At 41.6% G+C, this 20,203-nt stretch overlaps 3 protein-coding genes across 3 annotated transcripts in view; 1 reads left to right on the top strand and 2 right to left on the bottom strand.

Moving 5' to 3' along the window:
* Positions 1-95: 95 nt before the first annotated feature.
* LOC117475952 (checkpoint protein HUS1-like) lies at positions 96-1,222 on the top strand (the record flags this gene model as incomplete). Its single annotated transcript, XM_034122298.1, is given in 2 exon segments — positions 96-230; positions 1,140-1,222. Coding segments are annotated over 2 exon segments (218 nt in total), but the record flags the coding sequence as incomplete, so codon positions are not given.
* A 1,084-nt stretch (positions 1,223-2,306) lies between these two features.
* Positions 2,307-14,614, bottom strand: LOC117475955 (caveolae-associated protein 4a-like). Its single transcript, XM_034122300.1, has 2 exons — positions 14,157-14,614; positions 2,307-4,497 (listed from the first exon to the last, which is right to left on the bottom strand). The coding sequence occupies exons 1-2, from the start codon at positions 14,511-14,513 to the stop codon at positions 3,928-3,930; spliced, it is 927 nt and encodes a 308-aa protein (XP_033978191.1). The 5' UTR covers positions 14,514-14,614; the 3' UTR covers positions 2,307-3,927.
* Positions 14,615-16,482: 1,868 nt separating this feature from the next.
* Positions 16,483-20,203, bottom strand: part of LOC117475953 (tomoregulin-1-like) — a 14,213-nt gene continuing 10,492 nt past the window's right edge. The window contains exons 7-10 of the mRNA XM_034122299.1: positions 20,193-20,203; positions 19,983-20,103; positions 18,654-18,815; positions 16,483-17,735 (exon numbers count right to left, since the gene is read on the bottom strand). The exon at positions 20,193-20,203 is cut by the window's right edge and continues 37 nt beyond it. Coding sequence (XP_033978190.1) covers positions 17,651-17,735; positions 18,654-18,815; positions 19,983-20,103; positions 20,193-20,203 — 379 coding nt within the window. The 3' untranslated portion in view covers positions 16,483-17,650. The remainder of the gene's footprint in view (positions 17,736-18,653; positions 18,816-19,982; positions 20,104-20,192) is intronic.

Genomic DNA, 20,203 nt, shown 5'->3' with positions numbered 1-20,203 from the left:
TCTCTCATCTCCCCCCTTCTCCTCTCTCCTCTCCTCTCTCCCCTCTCTCCCCTCTCTCCCCCCTCTCTCTCCCCTCTCTCCTCTCTCTCCTCCAGGGGATGAAGCTTCTCAGCAGGGGGGTCCCTCTCAGAGCAGAGACCCAGACACCATGGCTCAGACTCGGGTAGACATCAGGAAGCTGCAGCAGTTCCTCATGGGTCAGCAGGTCAACCCCAGCAAGGCCATGTGCAGTAAGACCCCCACTCTGTCTCTGTGGAGCCCCTCCCTCACCTCTCACAAAGTGCTTTACAGAACATATTCAATACATAGAGAAGAAGATAAAAACATCAACAGTGATCTGTATGAAATTCCCTTGAATTAAAGCTGACAAGAAATTAAAATAAAACAATTTAAAAAAGAAATTAAAAAACTGAAAGAATCCAGTAAGACGATGATCCTCGTGCTTTAGTCTCACACGTGCTCTGCTTGTCTCTCAGAGAACTACAAATGAATGCCAATGAACTTCAGTTGTAATGCATTAAATGGAACAAGCTGCTTCCCCTGTGTCATATAGTACACTTATATATTATATATATATATATATATAACATATATATATATATATATATATATATAACTGTATATATATATATATATATATAATATTGAGCCTGCTGTAAAGTCAAACTAAAATAAGAGGTGTTCAAATGACATTCTGGGAACATTGGGAATATTTCATGTTTAAAAAATGTGAGAAAATGAATTAGGTCGACACGTACGAGGAATTTGACTTGGTGGTGTAAAAGTAAAACTAAAATGTAAAACACAGATAGAGAACTATTTTAAGAAAACTATAATACCATAAAATATATAATAAAATATAGCAGAATTTACATTGAAATGGAATCAAATGTAAAATATGTGCAGTAATACAAAAAACAGATATAATGTACATTAATGTAATGGTTAATGTGGTCCTTACACTGGATTCATATGATCTGCAGAGACGCCTTTTATTCAAAGATATGTCAAAGACCCTTCAGGTGCAGAATGAAGCTAGTCTGTTCTCTAAAGCATATTTCAGTGAAAAAGCACTAAAATCCCCCCAAAAAGCCGGTCTCTTGCTCCTCTGGTTACGTGTTCCTCCTCCTCCCCCTCAGATATCGTGCACGAGCGGGTGGTGCACCTCATCCTGCTGCACGAGGACGTGTCGCTGCAGTATTTCATCCCCGCTGTGGCGTAGGAACTCTGCAGGAACCATCGCCTCTCTGTGAAGCCGGGGGTAAACCTGTGTTCCCCAACGTGGAACAAAGACCCCTAAAAAGAGGAGGAACTCACAAAGTCCGAGGGTCTTTTGGACGTTTTAAAGACACTGAAGCTGGAAGACGGGACTCCAGAGAAGAGGAAGGACGGGCGGTAAATACACGATTTATAACGGAGGGTTTAGTTTGAGAAGGAGTTCAGATTGGCAGCAAAGTGACCCTCGTCCACAAACCTCCATGTGATATTTAGATTGATTTATTTTTCTACCAGATATCTTGATGCTAAATCCTCCAAAAATGTTCATTAAATTAAAAAAACATGTATTTTTTCACTTTTGTCAACATTGGGCCTTTGTGGTGCATTCAGGGCCGGTCAGAAAAATCTGAAAAACCAGTTTCAACTCTTTTAATGAAAGTATTACAAGGAGGATAAACATAAAAGCACTTTCTGAAAATGCCACATAAATAAAAAGTTTACATTTAAATCGTTTTTTTTACTTTTATCTGTTTATAATAAAGAGTTTTATTAAACTGTAACTTCTATGACTATTACAAGAGGAAAGTACATTTACTCAGTTACTGTTTTTAATTTGAAGGAATTTGTCCTTATTTTAATAAATGTATTGTGCCTGTATTACAGAGTGTGTCCACCAGAGGGCGCTGACAGGCTTACTTTAAACCTGAGAGAAATCCTTAAAGTCTTTATGCATTAAATACAAAGATAATTGTATTTTAAATAATCTTTCAGAAGACTTAAAAATGCATTGTAATATATCAAATTAATAAATATATTTCTTTGAATTTTTTAATAGTTAAACATCAAACGGATGCAAAAAGCAGAACCAGAAGCTCTCATAGTTTGTGAGTCTTAAATTGAATTCTGAGAGGCATTAAAACACTTAAATCTGACTTTTTACAAGCTGTTAAAACACCCTAACATATATATCTGAGTCACTGATCAATATGAGTCACTGATCAATACAGTCATTTGGAGCTTATTGTTGTTATGAATTGTATATAAACTAGCTTTAATTTAATGGATTAAAAAAGCAGACGTGACGTTGGTTACAGAAATGACTCACGTGAACTTTATTTTGACAGTCAAACACACCTTATATAATATATCTCTCTACAGCCATGCAGTCACTCGCTAACTAAACCCTAAAAACACCAACTAATCTGTAGAAATTGTGATTTTTTAAAACATCAAATTCACGGTTTCCTACCAGAAGAAGTGAGGTGGAAAAACCCTCAGAAAGAAACTGACTTATTTCCAGCTTTCTGACGTCGTTTGTAGATTTGATGTATTATTAGCTCTAAAACTAAACGATCCCTTCAAAATAAAAGACAGAAAAAAACAATTCATAATAATCATTTTAACAGTAAATTCTAAACATGTCTGTATTTGACAAAATAAATGCACTCTCAGTTCTTCTGATCGCACAAAAATTGAATTTCCTTCAAAATAAAAGCACCTAGACTTATTTCAGTTCTTGTGTTTACCCATTCAGTGGGTGTCCTTCAAAATAAAAGCACCCAGTTCTTGTGTTTACCCATTCAGTGGGTGTCCTTCAAAATAAAAGCAACCAGTTCTTGTGTTTACCCAAAACTGTGAGTGTCCTTCAAAATAAAAGCACCCAGTTCTTGTGTTTACCCAAAACAGTGAGTGTCCTTCAAAATAAAAGCACCTAGACTTATTTCAGTTCTTGTATCTACCTAAAAAGTGCGTGTCCTTCAAAATAAAAGCACCCAGACTTATTTCAGTTCTTGTGTTTACCCAAAACAGTGAGTGTATTTCAAAATAAAAGCACCCAGTTCTTGTGTTTACACATACAGTGAGTGCCCTTCAAAATAAAAGCACTCAGATTTATTTCAGTTCTTGTGTTTACCCAAAACACTGAGTGTCCTTCAAAATAAAAGCCCCCAGACTTATTTATTTTCTTACGTTTACCCATACAATGAATTCCCTTCAAAATAAAAGCTCCCAGTTCTTGATTTGACCCAAAACAGTGAGTGTCCTTCAAAATAAAAGCACCTAGACTTATTTCAGTTCTTGTGTTAACCCAAAAAGTGTCCTTCAAAATAAAATACTGATCTTTAGCTACAAGTCTTTATGTAAATACATCACTCTAAAACTTTATACAAAACTCATTTTAAATACGATTATAGGATGTTTATCAATCAATAACTTAAACCTGGACTCTGATGGCACTTTCTTTAAAGTTTTACTAATGGTAAAGCTTTATAAAATACTCCTTTTTAAATATCTAACTAACTCACTACACAGATTAAAAACAGAACATGGAGATTTGCTGCTTTCCTTTTTCACAATATCTTCTTAAAGTGAGTATTTTGGGTCATTTGAGGACATGAAATGGACATGTAGGGGTCCTTAACGCATCAGGCTTTTATCACTTAACTCCACTTCATTTAGGGGTCGATCAAACCTTCCGGGTCTCCCTCACCACTGGGTGCAGAACATCCACACGTACCAGGAAGCAGTTACAGTGTGACCCACCTCTCCAACATGCAAACGGTGATACTGGGTTCACGTGAACAACACGAATAAACGATATATAAATCAGATGATTTCAAGTCCAGGTGTTGGATGACGGAAAGAATCCTCGTTGATGTCGACTCAGATTCCTGATTTGTGAATAAAGTCGCTCTTCCTGATCTCAGTTTTCTACGACAGCTGTTTCATATCGTACATTGGCACCTCTTCCTCCGCCTCTTCCTCGTTCTCCTTCACTGCTTTTCCCTTCCTTCCTTTGGGCGGCAACACAGGAGCTGCCTTCTGATTGGTCGCCTCATTAGTCTCCTCATTGGCTCCTTCCATGGCTCCTTCCATGGCTCCTTCCATGGCTCCTTCTTGACCTTCTGCCACCGTTCTTTCCTTCTTCAACTTGGCAGGAACACTTTTGCTGATTGTCTCCTTCAGGCGTTCTCCAGATTGTCGGATTTTCTGGCGTCGCTCGGCCGTCACGATTCTTTCTCCCAGTTTGTTGACTTTGCTCCCGAGGTTCTCCCGGGTCTTGCTCATGTTAGCTTTGAAGCTCTCGATGCGAGTGAGACCTGACTTCTTCATTTTGGCCGCGGAGGATTCGGCCGTTTCTTCTTCTACGACCATGCACTCCTCGTCTGATTCTGGAGGGAAGTCGAACTTATCCGGTTCCACGTCTGCGGCTCTGGGGGCGGAGCCTGAAGGTTCTGCCGGTTCGATGCCCGGAGCAACCGTCTTCACTTCCTGTTCGCCCTGCAGGGGGAGACAGAGAGACGTGTGGTCAGGCTTTTTCATCACACATCTTTTTATTTTTGTTTTATTCGTTAAAAATATTAGATTTTACAACTTTTTTTTAATAAATATTTAGAATTTTTATTACAAAATATTACAATTTCTTTATCTGTGTTTTATTTGTTAAAAACATTTATTTATTCTACAGTTTTTACAACTTTTTCACACATTTTTATACATTTTTATTTCCAAATATTTATTTTATTTTTTCTAGAAATTATATTCATTTATTCTTTTTGAAATATTCTACTTTTTTAACTTATTAATTCAATGTTTAAATTGCAATTATTTCAACTATCTACCAAAAATATTCAAAATGTTCAACGATTTTACTGAAAATATTCCATCTTTTCATTCACCAAACATTCCCATTCTCTACTCCAGACATTACAAATTAAAGGTCAGCTATCATGGTATCTTTAGGCAACAGCATAGGTCTCAGATGTATACAAATATATAAAAAACATGTCTATGAAGTGTTTTGCTCAAAACACCAAACAGATCATTCTAGCCATGCCTCATATCCCTCTGTTTCACTTCCTGTTTCAAAAGTGCTGATTCTGGGTATACAGCTTTAAAAATAAAAAGGAGGGGTCTGAGCTCATGCGGGACCCGGCAGCTACTGTCTAAACTAAATGCTGCCGTGATGAAACGCCATATCATGGATCATCAAGGATTCTCTCTGAAACAGTATGGAGCTCAAAGGCTTTCTCTCTTGCCGGTTATACCACAAGGTGAGTTCCTTTTTATTTCCTGCTTCTTCACACACATGCTCTCCAGTACAGGTTAGCTCTGAGTGTTAGCGATGCTAATGTAAACACAGACCATATTACGTCCAAAACAGTCGGGCATTGTTTCTGATAGCAACGTTTCTGATAGGGCCGTGGGTCCACATTTCAGATATTACGTCATATCGGACGCAAATCTGGATCAGCTCCGTTGTTCCCCCGTTTTTAGAGATTTGGGTACGGAGGAAAAGAGAGAGGGTTTTATTTTCTGACACTGCGTGAGTTCGCTGACACACCGGGGACACACCGGGGACACACCGGGGACACACCGGGGACACACCGGGGACACACCGGGACACACCGGGGACACACCGGGACACACCGGGGACACACCGGGGACACACCGGGACACACGGGGACACACCGGGGACACACCGGGACACACCGGGGACACCGGGACACACACCGGGGACACACCGGGACACACCGGGGACACACCGGGACACACCGGGGACACACACCGGGGACACACCGGGGACACACACCGGGGACACACCGGGGACACACCGGGACACACCGGGGACACCGGGGACACACCGGGGACACACCGGGACACACACCGGGGACACACCGGGGACACACCGGGACACACCGGGGACACCGGGGACACACCGGGGACACACCGGGACACACCGGGACACACACCGGGGACACACCGGGGACACACCGGAGACACACCGGGGACACACCGGGGACACACCGGGGACACACCGGGACACACCGGGGACACACCGGGGACACACCGGGGACACACACCGGGGACACACCGGAGACACACCGGGGACACACCGGGGACACACCGGGGACACACCGGGGACACACCGGAGACACACCGGGACACACCGGGGACACACCGGGGACACACCGGGGACACATGGTGATGGAGAGAAGACATCAGAAAGAGCATTTTGCATGATAGGTCCCCTTTCAGTCAAATGCTCACTCCAGTCAAAGCCCTTTTTTGTCCTAATTTGTAGTTTAGAGTAATACAACGGTTTATAAGCTCACAGTGATGCTAGGAGAGGAGCTAACTGCTGCCAGGAAAGAAATCTTCAATTAATGCTATTTATACATTTATGTCAAACTACAGAGATCTCTACACCGTGCTTTAGATATTTAAAACACTTGTCGTTGTTCTTCTCGTCAGATAGTTGAATTGTTCAGGTTTATTTCTGTCTGTGGTTTAAAGTGTGTCGTGCACTTCTGATCTCGCTCCATAAATAAACGTCTGCACCTGTTTTCTCTGCAGCTCAACGGGAGCTAAACTTATCAGCGGCGTAAAAAGCTGGATGGTTTTCAGGACACGTCATCGAGTCTGAAGAGTCACGTTACAGAGAGCAGAGAGCTCTGCGGCACGCGTCATGCACTCACTGGGAAACCAGTACAATAAAGCAGCTTTCTCTAATGTTTCTGCTCCGAGAACTAATCATGAAAGCCAGTTATAAGCAAACACAGATTACTGTGAAAACTAGGACAAAAAAGTACAAAAATGCAGCTTTTAAAAAAATATATATTTTTTTTTATATTCAACTTTTTTCCAACTTTTTTTCACAAATATTTTAGAATTTTTACATCGAAATATTATGATTTTTTAATTTAATTTAATTCGTTAAAAATATGTATTTAAACTCAAATATTATGACGTTTTTTCTTGAAATTATATTAATTAATTTCTTTTTAAATATTCAACTTTTTTTAATTGCAATTATTTACCAAAAATATTCAAAATGTTCAACTATTTTACTGAACAGTTTTAACCCAGATTACTGCTGAAAACAAGTAGAAAGAATCTGCTTTTTTCATGTTTTTGCTCCTAAAACTCTCCACTAAAGCAAACTCACATCACTCGGTTTGGATCGTGATGTTTAGCAGATTTTAAAGCCAGTTTTCTACGTTTGAAGTCAAAGATGAGAAGAAGCACTCAGCTCGCTCTGTGAGGCCATCAGTTAGCATGAGATCAGATAAGAAGGACTTTATTGATCCAGATGTGAAGAATTGTTTGTGTTGCAGCAGCATACAAAGATATGGTAGAAATAAATAATCTAAAATCTAAACATCTCAATAGAAATAAAATAGCATCATAAAAAGTAGAACATGAGAGACAGAGATAGAGAAACCTCAAATCGAAAAGCAAAATGCTAAATTGCATTAAAGCTGTACAGAAAAGCCAAAAGTTAAGACGAGTAAAGTGCTGATGCGAAATGGAGACCCTTTGCAGGATGAATGAGATTAGAGGGGAACAAGGTGCACCCGGAGGTCCCTGTGGATCCTTGAGATTAGAGGGGAACGAGGTGCACCCGGAGGTCCCTGTGGATCCTTGAGATTAGAGGGGAACAAGGTGCTCCCAGAGGTCCCTGTGGATCCTTGAGATTAGAGGGGAACAAGGTGCTCCCGGAGGTCCCTGTGGATCCTTGAGATTAGAGGGGAACAAGGTGCTCCCAGAGGTCCCTGTGGATCCTTGAGATTAGAGGGGAACGAGGTGCTCCCAGAGGTCCCTGTGGATCCTTGAGATTAGAGGGGAACGAGGTGCACCCGGAGGTCCCTGTGGATCCTTGAGATTAGAGGGGAACGAGGTGCTCCCAGAGGTCCCTGTGGATCACTGATAACTGTTTAGATCAATAAGTAGATTGCAAGATGACTCTAACTCCCAAGAGGCAAGAACACAAGAAAACCTCACAGGTCACGGGGTCAAAGGCCATTTGACCCCGTGACCTGTGAGGTTTGACCTACTTATTTAAATAATCTGTTATCCAGAGGTGGGAAGTATTGGAGTACAAATACTTTGTTACTGTACTTAAGTACATGTTTCTGGTATCAGTACTTTACTCCACTACTTATTTTTCTGACCACTTTTTACTTTGAAATACCTGTACTTTCTACTTCTCACATGTTGAACCCAAATACCTGTACTTTCTACTTCTTACATGTTGAACACTAATACCTGTACTTTCTACTTCTTACATGTTGAACACTAAATACCTGTACTTTCTACTTCTTACATGTTGAACCCAAATACCTGTACTTTCTACTTCTTACATGTTGAACCAAATACCTGTACTTTCTACTTCTTACATGTTGAAACCCAAATACCTGTACTTTCTACTTCTACATGTTGAACTCAAATACCTGTACTTCTACTTCTACATGTTGAACTCCAAATACCTGTACTTCTACTTCTTACATGTTGAACACAAAATACCTGTACTTTCTACTTCTTACATGTTGAACCCAAAATACCTGTACTCTTCTACTTCTTACATGTTGAACCCAAATACCTGTACTTTTCTACTTCTTACATGTTGAACACAAATACTGTACTTTCTACTTCTTACATGTTGAACCACAAATACCTGTACTTTCTACTTCTTACATGTTGACCCCAATACCTGTACTTTCTACTTCTTACATGTTGAACACAAATACCTGTACTTTCTACTTCTTACATGTTGAACACAAATACCTGTACTTTCTACTTCTTACATGTTGAACCCAAATACCTGTACTTTCTACTTCTTACATGTTGAACACAAATACCTGTACTTTCTACTTCTTACATGTTGAACACAAATACCTGTACTTTCTACTTCTTACATGTTGAACTCAAATACCTGTACTTTCTACTTCTTACATGTTGAACCCAAATACCTGTACTTTCTACTTCTTACATGTTGAACACAAATACCTGTACTTTCTACTTCCTACATGTTGAACTCAAATACCTGTACTTTCTACTTCTTACATGTTGAACCCAAATACCTGTACTTTCTACTTCTCACATTTTCCAAACAGGCTGGTTCCTTTAGTTTGAATGTGTGTTTGGTGGCGTGATCATTATTATTTAGAGTCATTGCGTGCCTATTGATTTGAACACGATCCGTGTATCCATCATTTCCTGGTCTTCTCTAAAGAAGAGGGACCAATGAAAACGTTGTCATGTTGCCGTTGTTCAGCATGGAAACATTCATTAGCTAACAATGACATTATTGTTCTATTAATATAAAGGGAGGTCAGGTACTCTTTAAAACAGCTGCTAGTTATGGGTACTTTTTACTGAAGTACATTTCAAAGCCTCTTTACTTTGACTTGAGTAAAGAAGTTTAGTCAGTACTTCTACTTTCACCAGAGTATTTTTAAACACGAGTATCTGTACTTCTACTTGAGGAAAGGATGTATTTCTCCCTCTCTCCAGCAGGGTCATCAGCCCATTTGACCCTTTGACCTCTGACTCATGACCCTAACCCTGAGAGGGTTTCCTCACCACAGGTCAGGCTGCAGCATGTTAGCGTTGTGATTCTCAGTGAGTTCCAGACGGACAGTCAGAGCTATATTAGGACAGATGGTCTCACTCAGAATAACCCTCAGCTGGCTCCGTCACTTACAGAACGCCTCACCACCTCAACTGGGGTTATTAAGGAGGTACAGTCTGGATGTATGATGCTTTTATAACCAGAAAGACTCATCTTTCTCCAGCTGAAACCACGTGGTGATCACAATGTGCAGATATTGTCCAATAAGGAACATTTTGAACCCTATTTTGAGTCGTTTTAATCATCTTTAGCATCCATGAACTCACCACGTAGCATGCATTAGCCCTGCAGCCAGACTCTACATTACAGACACTAAGCCACACCTACAGATGACTGCATTACAGCCCAATGCTAACATGCTAACATGCTCATTTCAATATATCAGAGCTTTAGCATCTTAGCTTCCTGATGCTATCATGGTGAAAACGTACCGTTAGCATGCTAACGACTCGGAGATAGCATCGCTCTCACAGGACGGAGATATGTGTTTTCTATATTGAACTTTGATGTAAAGCGTCTTTGAGCATTAGGAAAAGCGCTGTAAAAAGCCAATGTATTATTAAATATTATTACATCCTCCAAATATAAAACATTACCTGGATGTAATTAGCATTTTAAATCTTCACATTTAGAGCCAGTGTGTTGGTTTAGAGCTAAGCTACGTTAACCTATAATGCTACGTCATAACAACAGCTTCTTCAAATGGGTTTCATTCTCCTTTTGGTATTTAGAGCATTGATATAAGTTAAGATGCTGTATTGATCCCAATGTGGGAAAGGTTTGAGTTGCAGCAGCATAGAAAGACATTAGAGAAATGAAAAGACTAGAAATATACATGTTAAATTACAAATGTACAGTAACAAATATAAAGCAAGTTATTATAGAGTGGTGCAGGAATGAGTCCTAAAACCAGGAAGTGAGTCAGCATTTCACCACTTCCTGTTCCCTGGTCTCAGAGCCAATGGGATCTCTCCATAGGATGTTGAAGATAGCTGAAATAAGGTCTGTGGTTGAGACGCATTGAAGAGACGGGTCACGTTTTGTTCTAGGACATTAAATCCATCAGCAGTGACCCCTCTGGTGATTTCTGAAGAGTTGACGTGTCTGAGAAGCGATGGTTGTTACCAAGTGGCTGAATAGGACTACAGAAGTCGTGGAGGACGTTGTACGTCATTACGCCGAACACGTAAACACTCCTCTAAGTTAGTTTCTGTTCTGCTTGAAAGCAAGTACCTGCCTCCTGCTAACTGTTCAAACAAACGCTTCAACTCGTACCATTTAGAATCTGTGTGTTTGAATATGGATCTGAAGTTGGCGTGACGTTGAAGTCGTGCTGCTGGACTCGCCTGTAGCTCCTTTATAGCATCACATTAGCATTTAGCTTCTGGACATTAGATTTATGATTAGAACATTATAAAAGTAGACGTGTGGAGATGATCCGGCTGAACTAAAGGTGATCCGTCTCTTGAATGCGTCTCAACCACAGACCTGATTTCCAGCTACTCTCCTAAACCCTATGGAGACACTGCTTTGCGTTTTTGTCCAAGGAACCGGAGGGAGCTTACTTCCAGGTCTTAGGACGCGTCACTGCACCACTCTATATATATAAGATTAGATATCAAATGTTTATGATGCTAATGTCCCGTAAACTACAGCCAATCACATTGCACCAACCAGTAAGTCACTGCAGAGGCTCAAAGCACATCTGAGAGCATTACCTCAACTCACACGTATATATTCTAGACTAACAGGCTGATAATGAATGAAAGCCTCTTGAGCTCAGCGGTGTAACGTTTCTGCATTCTGACGTCCATCCAGAGCTAAAATAACCAGCAGCTGCTCGCTGGAGGCCGGAGAGCTATTTCAATAAGAGCTCTAAAAGAAACGTCTCTGACTGAAACTGATGGGAAACACACTGGGGCTTTCCCTCCTTCAGCAGTGCTCATGTGAGGTTCATTCTGACCCCTAAGTGTGTTTTCTAAGTGGATTTCTGTCTGCGTTACGGGTGGGAAACCCACTTTATTCCTCTTTAAGCTGGTCTTGATTGCTCGTCTGGATCCTGCAGGTTTCTGGTAGTTTGTTCCAGATATCTGGAGCTTAATAACTGAATATCAGCCTCTCCATGTTAAAGTAGAGTCCTTGTGGATTGGCCCATTTCCCTTTTCATTTTGACCCTTTTTAGGGTGTTTTTTAAAGTGGATTTTGGGGGGTTTTATGACTGGAAACCCCACTTTATTCCTCATTAAGTTGGTCTTTAGAGAAAGAGTTGGAGAAACACCAAACCCTGAAAGCAAAATGTAAAAACAAACGGACTGATTTTGAGGAGTTTTAGTGTTTTCTGCCACTTTATTCCTCTTTAAGTTGGTCTTGATTGCTCGTCTGGATCCTGCAGGTCTCTGGTAGTTTGTTCCAGATAATGGAGCTTAATAACTGAATTATATTATATATATATTATAGCTTAATAACTGAATATCAGCCTCTCCATGTTAAAGTAGAGTCTTTGTGTGTTTAGTTGTGGATTGGCCCATTTTTCTTTCATCTCTCTTTTCATGTTGACCCTCGGTGTGTTTTTATAAGTGGATTTTGGGGGTTTAATGACTATGGGTGGAAAGGCCACTTTATTTGGCCAGAAGTTGATGTTGGTTGCTCGGCTGGATGCTAACTGTGTTGGGAAGCATCTTTCTGAACGTTTCCATAGATCTAATCTGCAAATATTGGACTTTTTGAAAGTATGTTGTAGAAAAATCCAATGAAATGATCCAGAAGAGATGACAGCAGCGTTCAGAAATGTGATTATATCTCACCGTCAGGATAACCAGGAAACAGACCATTTAACAGACCACCACTGCAGAGACCCTCTAATGTGCACCAAACCTGGGATCTCACTTATTTAGTTTGAGCATGGAGGTCAGAGAGGTTCGTCGACTCTGCGGAAAAAACTGTCCCAGGTTATTTTAGACTAACTCTATTAACCAGCTGATCCACATCATCTGTCCACTGGCGCTGTTCACCTCCTCAGTCCAACGGTTTGACTGCTACACAGGAACGTATAATACAGTTATACAGCAGGTGTAATGTAAGGCGTGTAGTAAAGCCAGGTGCCTCAAATACAGCCTGTTTTCTGTGGCTTCATACGGGTATTAACTATATTCAGTTTGAGGTAGACTCCACGTGTGTTAGGGTTAGCCTCTTTTTAGATTGTGTTCAGGGAGGTTTAGGTTCAACAGAATCTCATATCTGCACCCGAGGTTTCTAACATTTCTCCCCTCGTTAACTGGGGGTTTCTTTGAGGGGTTGTTTACCTGTAAAGCCCCCTGAGACTGTGGGAAAGGTGTGATATTGGGCTGTATGAATACACCTTGATTGATTGATTGATACACTTTGAATCATCACAAGACCTGGTTCCTTCAAACCTATCCTTCGAGCTTTAGAAGTCTCTTTCCCAGTCCTGAAGCTACGGGTAATCCTGGTTCTTTAAATCCTAGACACCCTTAGACCATTAGAAGTCTCTTTAGTAGCTAGTCTGGATCTTAGCTTGTCTTTCTGGAGGTTATGGATCAGAGGTTTAATTGATAAACTTTGAATCATCACAAGACATGGTTCTTCAAACCCTATCCTTCGACCGTTAGAAGTCGTTTTCAGTGGATTCTTTTGACCTGAAAACCCACTTTATTCCTCGTGAAGTTGGTCTTGATTGCTAGTCTGGATCTTGTAGTTTGTTCCAGATATCTGGAGCTTAATAAACGAAGTCTTCCTCTCCATGTTAATCAGATTCAATTTAAGGTTGAGTCCTTGTGGGTTTGATTTTTGGATTGGCCCCATTTTACTTTAATATCCCTCTTTATTTTGACCCCTTAGGGTGTTTTTTAAAGTGGGTTAGGGGGGTTTTATGACTGGAAACCCCACTTTATTCCTCATTAAGTTGATCTTGATCGCTAGTCTGGATCTTAGCTTGTCTTTCTGAAGGTTTCTATGGATATTGGCTGCTTCTAAGAGCTTTTGGAGGCTTCCAAAATCTCCCTTTTAATCTCCCCTTTGTAAACCCTCTCTAGCACAGAATGACCCCAGGTGTGTTTCCTAGCTGGGAGAGGACCACCCTGAACTTGTTCTTGGCCAACAGGTCTCCATTAGAAGTAGTTTTACCAGTCCTGAAGCTACATGTTGTACTGGTTCTTTAAAACCTATCCTTCGACCGTTAGAAGTCGTTTTCAGTGGATTCTTTTGACCTGAAAACCCACTTTATTCCTCGTGAAGTTGGTCTTGATTGCTAGTCTGGATCTGGTAGTTTGTTCCAGATATCTGGAGCTTAATAAATGAAGTCTTCCTCTCCATGTTAAAAATCCAAATACCAGTCCTGAAGCTACAGGTAACCCTGGTTCTTTAAACCATCTCTAGTTGTGAGATCTCCTACCTGGTAGAGGACCACCTGAACTTGTTCTTGGCCAACAGGTCTCCATTAGAAGCATCTTTCCCAGTCCTGAAGCTACAGGTGAAACACAGCAGGTGTGACTCAGACGTTTCCTACCTGGTAGATGACCACCTTGAACTTGTTCTTGGCGAGCAGATCTCCCTGCGTCGCCTCCACCTTCTTCACCCTCACGTTCTGGTTCTCCACCCTCACGCGGACGTCCTTCACGTGTCGGCTGACCTTCCGTGTTTTCTCCAGCAGTCGGTCCACGGTGGAGCTGGTGTTTGCGTGGTCGCTGGTCAGCTTCACCACGTCCGTCTGGATGTTCTTCACCGTGCTCTCCAGGTCCAGCTGACGCTCCTCCATGCGTTTCTGCGTGGTTTGAACGCTGTCCATGAGCCCGGCGACTCGCTCCAGAAGCGCCATGATGTTGGAGGCGTCATCCCCTCCGGACGGGACACTCTTATCGGTCATGGTTTGGTGGGTTTTATCAGGGAGGAAGGGGAAGGAAGGGAACCCTGGAAAGATCACCTAGATGTGGAGGCTGTGAGCAGGAGAGAGGCTTCGAGGCATCGAGGGGTCCGGAGAAAGAGAAGGAGGATCAGAAAGAGAAGAAAGTTGGTGAAAGGAGACCCTCCCTCTCTCTACTGGAGCCCAAAGACTCCACCCTGACTCTGGGGAGGGAAAGGGAGGGGGGGAGGCTAAAAACAGAAACACCATGTTTAATTTCAACAATGCAGGGGTACATTCTGAAGTCGGGGTCTTATTCCAACTTAAAACGGTCCTGAGAACTTCACTGACTTCCTGTCAATCAGAGAGTTTCAACAAAAAAAAGAAGTCCTGACAAAGTCTCACGTTCTACCTGTCAATCACCGAAATTAGATATATGACAGGAATGTGTGTGTGTGCATGCGTGCGTGTGTGTGTGCGTGCGTGTGTGTATGTGCGCGTGCGCGTGCGTGTGCGTGTGTGCGTGCGTGTGCGTGTGTGTGTGCGTGCGTGTGTGTGTGTATGTGTGCGTGCGTGTGTGTGCGTGTGTGTGTGTGTGTATGTGTGCGTGCGGGTGTGTGCGTGTGTGTGTGTGTGTATGCGTGCGTGCGTGTATGTGTGTGTGTGTGTGCGTGTGTGTGTGTGTGTGTGTGTGTGTGTGTGTGTGTGCGTGCGTGCGCGTGGATGAGTTTATAAAAAGAAATGGAAACCCCCCTCCTCAGATACCATCATCACCTTTTCACTTGTTCTGTGTTAACCCCTCCCCTCCAGGTTTAGAACCAATGAGAGGATCGGGTTCAACAGGAAGTCCTGGGGATGGAGGGACAAGTGGGAGGAGCCTGGGAGGAGCAGCAAACACTGTGATTGGGTGAGACAGCTGTCAGTCAAAGCATAAGTCTGAAACATGAATTCCATCAGAAAAGATAGATCAAAGTTTACAAAATAATAAAATAAAAGAGGGGATGTAGGAATTCACTTGTAAAATTAATAATATAAATTAAAACCTATAAAATAAAGAAATAAAACAATATAAAAATTAAGAAATAATAAAGAATAAAAGGCTATTTAAAGGGGGGGGGGGGGGGTCACCAATAAAAGTTTTTTTCTAAAGATATCCCTTTTTATTCATTTACCCACTCCCCTTGTCATTTTTTATTTTCAGGTGACCTTGAGGAACAGCTGATGATGAGGAGGAGGAGGTGAGGAAGAGGAGGTGAGGAAGGATGGAGAATGAAGGGGTTTCCCCCCCGTCTAAAACCCTCCTGCAGCTGCTGCCTGTAATGATGCTGCCATCACACCTATATTTAGGACTAACTTAAAATAAATTAATACAAATAAATCACATAAAACCTAACAAACATATCAATATAAAAGTGAATACATTCTAAAGATTAAAAGAACACTTAAAGGGGGGGGGGTCACCAATAAAAAGCTCATAGAAAATCTTGGTTTTATCTAACCCTAACCCACACATGGACACACTCTGTTAAAGACACAAGGATACAGAAACCCATGAAGGGTTAATTAAATACATTGCAATATGATTTCAATCTGAAGAAGTGGCACTGAGTTTCTGTGTGGCAGTTTCAATGCAGGAAACAGGGACACCTTGTGGCCGTCTGAGGGACTGCATCACCTCTGTGTGACTTAAAGTGGACCTATCATGCTATATTTGAATGATATATTGTAGGGCCATACCTATATAAGGTATATTTATACGTTTTATTATACGATCGGTATCGGCCGATACTGATTCCGGCGATCGGAGCATCCCTACTCATTATTGTAAAACAGGTTGAATGATGTAACTAGCTGTTGATTGATATGTAAATGAACCAGAATAACCTTAGATGAGAATCTGTGACCCTGATCACGGGGCGCTCGTCTTTCACCTCAAACTGTAATATATGTAATTTAATATTTTAGACTTATTGAGAGTGAGAAAACAGACACGTGTTTGAAACATAATTTAATTCTACTTCCTCTACAGAACATTGCTAACATCACGGCTCATGCAGTACATCTAAACATCTGGACCTTAGATCTGACCCCAGTCCAGTTCACTACCACAAACACACGGACACTTCGTACCATCGTTACAAATTATATATCAAAAAAAGCAGAAACTGACCAAATAAAACTGTTAAATTATCACAACAACAACAACAACAACAACAACAACAACAGCAACAGCATTGGGATCCATTTCCGGAATGGAGCGGTAGAAAAAACAGCATTTTGGTTTTTAGGTGCGTCTCATCGTAACAAAAACACAACGTAAAATAACGGGATTATTTTCCACCCTGTGAGACGCAGAGACACACAACATCGCCCCCTTGTGGTGGAAGGCGTTATTACACAACGTAAACAGGAGAAATAAGTCGTTATTTAGAGAAATGTAGCTTATCTGTGGGTTTATTCAGCATTTTAAAGGTTATTTCTAACTATAGAAGCAATAAGATAATGATGTTATTAATTAAAATCCCTTTTTTTTTTTAAATAAACCACTAGTTAATACCTAATGTGTTTATAATATACAACATATATTACTTGGTTGATCATTTTCAGATGCACAGATTCTATATTTCTGACTTAAAACTGTATTTTTAATGTATTGTATCAGCTAGATTTGAATTCAGTCGTTATTTAAATGAAGACTTTTTCTGCATTCCTTCCAAATGAAAGCATGAGGACATCCTGCGTCTGTGCGTCGCACTGGATCAGAACTGGACGGTCCAGTGCTGATCCTGCGTCGCACTGGATCAGAACTGGACGGTCCAGTTCTGATCCTGCGTCGCACAGGGTCAGAACTGGACGGTCCAGTTCTGATCCTGCGTCGCACTGGGTCAGAACTGGACCGTCCAGAGATACAATCAGATAAATAAAGTTCCTGCCGGAGGATCCACAGTGTTTCCCAAAATAAAAACCTCTGCAGACAGCGATAATAAAAAATAAAAAAACATGGAGAAACATTTCAAAATAAGGCCCCTTAAGGAATTCAAAAAATACTTTAAAAAAGGGAAAAAATAAGAGGCACCAAAAAGTCGAGGTATCAAAAAAGCAGTCAGTCTGTGGTACGAAAAATCCTGGTATTTTGTAAAAACATGATATTGGAGGACGGGCTACATCATCCGGGAGGACGTTCCCGACTGAAAATGGCTGAGATGTTGCTTCTGTCTTCGGCCACGCTTCGATTTATTACACCGCCTGAAACACGGGAACAACACGTCAAGAACACGCTTCATAAATAACACTTTTTACACCAAAAACATGGAATAAACTGCTAAAAAAGAGGTATTTCATGATTAATGGTTGTTTTATGGAGAGGTTGTAATAGATCATGCCTTAAACAGTTATAGTTTAAATATATAACACTGTATTATTTAAAAAAAATAACACTAGTTTGTGTTTTTTCGGATAGAGTTTGAGCGCCCCCCGCTGGCAGAGGGGTGTCACTGCAGTACGGACTGGAAACACTGGAATAATGAAGTGATTTCTACATTTTTAAAGATTTCTAGGTAAGTTTTTACATATTTTTAACATATTGTTGTTTACGTGGCAATAAACATGTTAGTTGTGGACTCTAAACACAGTTTCCTCTGATCACAACACCTTGTAGTACTTGTAGTATCTGTAGTACTTGTAGTATCTGTAGTACTTGTAGTATTTGTGCCGGTACACTCTTAAAGGGCCGGTACACTCTTAAAGGGCCGGTACACTCTTAAAGGGCCGGTACGGTAATCAAGCTTCTGAACCTCATACTGTTCCTGTGTTGGGGTCAGTACTTGTAGTATCTGTAGTAGTTGTAGTATCTGTAGAATACTGTATGTAGTATTTGTAGTATTTGTAGTATCTGTAGTACTTGTAGTATTTGTAGTACTTGTGCCGGTACACTCTTAAAGGGCCGGTACACTCTTAAAGGGCCAGTACAATCTTAAAGGGCCGGTACACTCTTAAAGGGCCGGAACACTCTTAAAGGGCCGGTACACTCTTAAAGGGCCGGTACAGTAATCAAGCTTCTGAACCTCACACTGCTCCTGTGTTGGGGTTAGTACTTGTAGTATCTGTAGTATTTGTAGTATATGTAGTATTTGCAGTATCTGTAGTACTTGTAGTATTTGTTACCTGGTGAAGCACATGACGACGGCCACGATGACGGCGATCTGCACGGCTCCGATGATGGCAGCGATCAGGACGTAATGCAGCTTCTGACCACTGGGGACCACGTACAGGATGTTGAAGTCTAACAGCTGATCACACTGAGGACCACCGTACGCTGCCTCACACCTGACACACACACACACACACATTATTCACATGTTGACATATGTCTCAACACAGGTATTTCATGATCAAAGGTTTTTTTTATGGAGAGGTTGTAATAGATAAGGCATAAAACAGTTATAATCTAAATAATATATAACACTGTATTATTTAAAAAAATGAACACTTGAAGGGCCAGTACACTCTTAAAAAGCTGGTACACTCTTAAAGGGCCGGTACACTCTTAAAGGGCCGGTACACGCTTAAAGACTCTTATGCCGCGTTTCCACTACACGGCCTCGCTCGGCCCCGCTCGGTATGGCTGGGCCTCGTTAGGACTGGCTCACTTTATGGCGCATTTCCATTACAGTTTAGGAACTGGGGCAGTATCTATAGTAACGCAGTGTAGGCGGAGCCGTGACGTGATCTTCAGAGGACCCCAGAAAAACAACACAGCCGTTAGCTGTTAGCACTCAGAGCTCACAGCTCCTCATATCTGTTCAGAAACTAGACAAAGTTAAACAAGTACAAACCACAGACTGCCTGTGTCATGGAGAATACAGTCGCTGCTTTATTTATGTCTGTATAGGCCGTTGTTGTGAGTGTGGACGGTCGGAGCATATACTGCGTTAGCTTAGCCAATCTCCATTTAGAAAACAAGCATTTTAAAAGGTGTTTCTCCTGCCGTCTGTCTGCAGACTTGTCAAAGCATTAATTCATGGTTTTTACGAACCGGTATCAGTATGTTGTTACTTCATCATTTTGAAACGTGTATTACAATTAAATCACGGTCAAATATGTCCATCTTGTTGTAGTTGTAGCCCCCTTGCCAGCGACGCTCTCTCTAGTTTAGCATACTCAGCCCGACTCAGCCTCGTTGTCTCTGGCCCTAGACCCGCGATTTTATGAGGCCAGAAAAACTGTGAATTAGGACCCGCCGGCCGGTACTAGGCCAAGTGGAAACGCAACCAAAGACGGGCCGCTGACGTCACAGCCCTCTTAAACCGGGCTGCGGGCTGTAGTGGAAACGCGCCATTAAAGGGCCAGTACACTCTTAAAGGGCTGTTTTTTTTTTTCTTTTTTTTTTTTTAGTGAGAGAGAGAGAGCACGCACTTGTGCAGAACATACTGAAAAAGACGTCACACTGTACGATGACGTAATGTGTGTGTGTGTGTGTGTGTGTGTTTGTACCTGCAGGTGGGCAGGTTGTGTCTCATCTCACACTCCCCGTTCTCACAGAACTGGCTGTAGTCTTCGGGGCAGGGGCTGGGGGGATCCTCGAAACCCTCGTCCTCACCTGGCTTAGACACACCTGGAGAGAAGGAGATGAGGAAAAACTCTGGATTCTGATTGGCTGATATAGAAATACACTGTATAATCAGAGGAAAGGGCGGGGCTTACTGTAGACGTCT

This window comes from Trematomus bernacchii, unplaced genomic scaffold (assembly GCF_902827165.1).
Source record: "Trematomus bernacchii unplaced genomic scaffold, fTreBer1.1, whole genome shotgun sequence".
Classification (NCBI taxonomy): Eukaryota; Metazoa; Chordata; class Actinopteri; order Perciformes; family Nototheniidae; genus Trematomus; species Trematomus bernacchii.
Note: the sequence above shows the minus strand (reverse complement) of the source record. Positions and strands in the feature narration are given on the sequence as shown.

Coding starts and splice junctions, on each gene's coding strand:
- LOC117475955 (XM_034122300.1), bottom strand. CDS start 14,513: ATGACCGATAAGAGTGTCCCGTCCGGAGGGGATGACGCCTCCAACATC. Junction 4,498..14,156: donor TCAAGGTGGTCATCTACCAG/GTAGGAAACGTC, acceptor CTCCCCCTGCAG/GGCGAACAGGAAGTGAAGAC.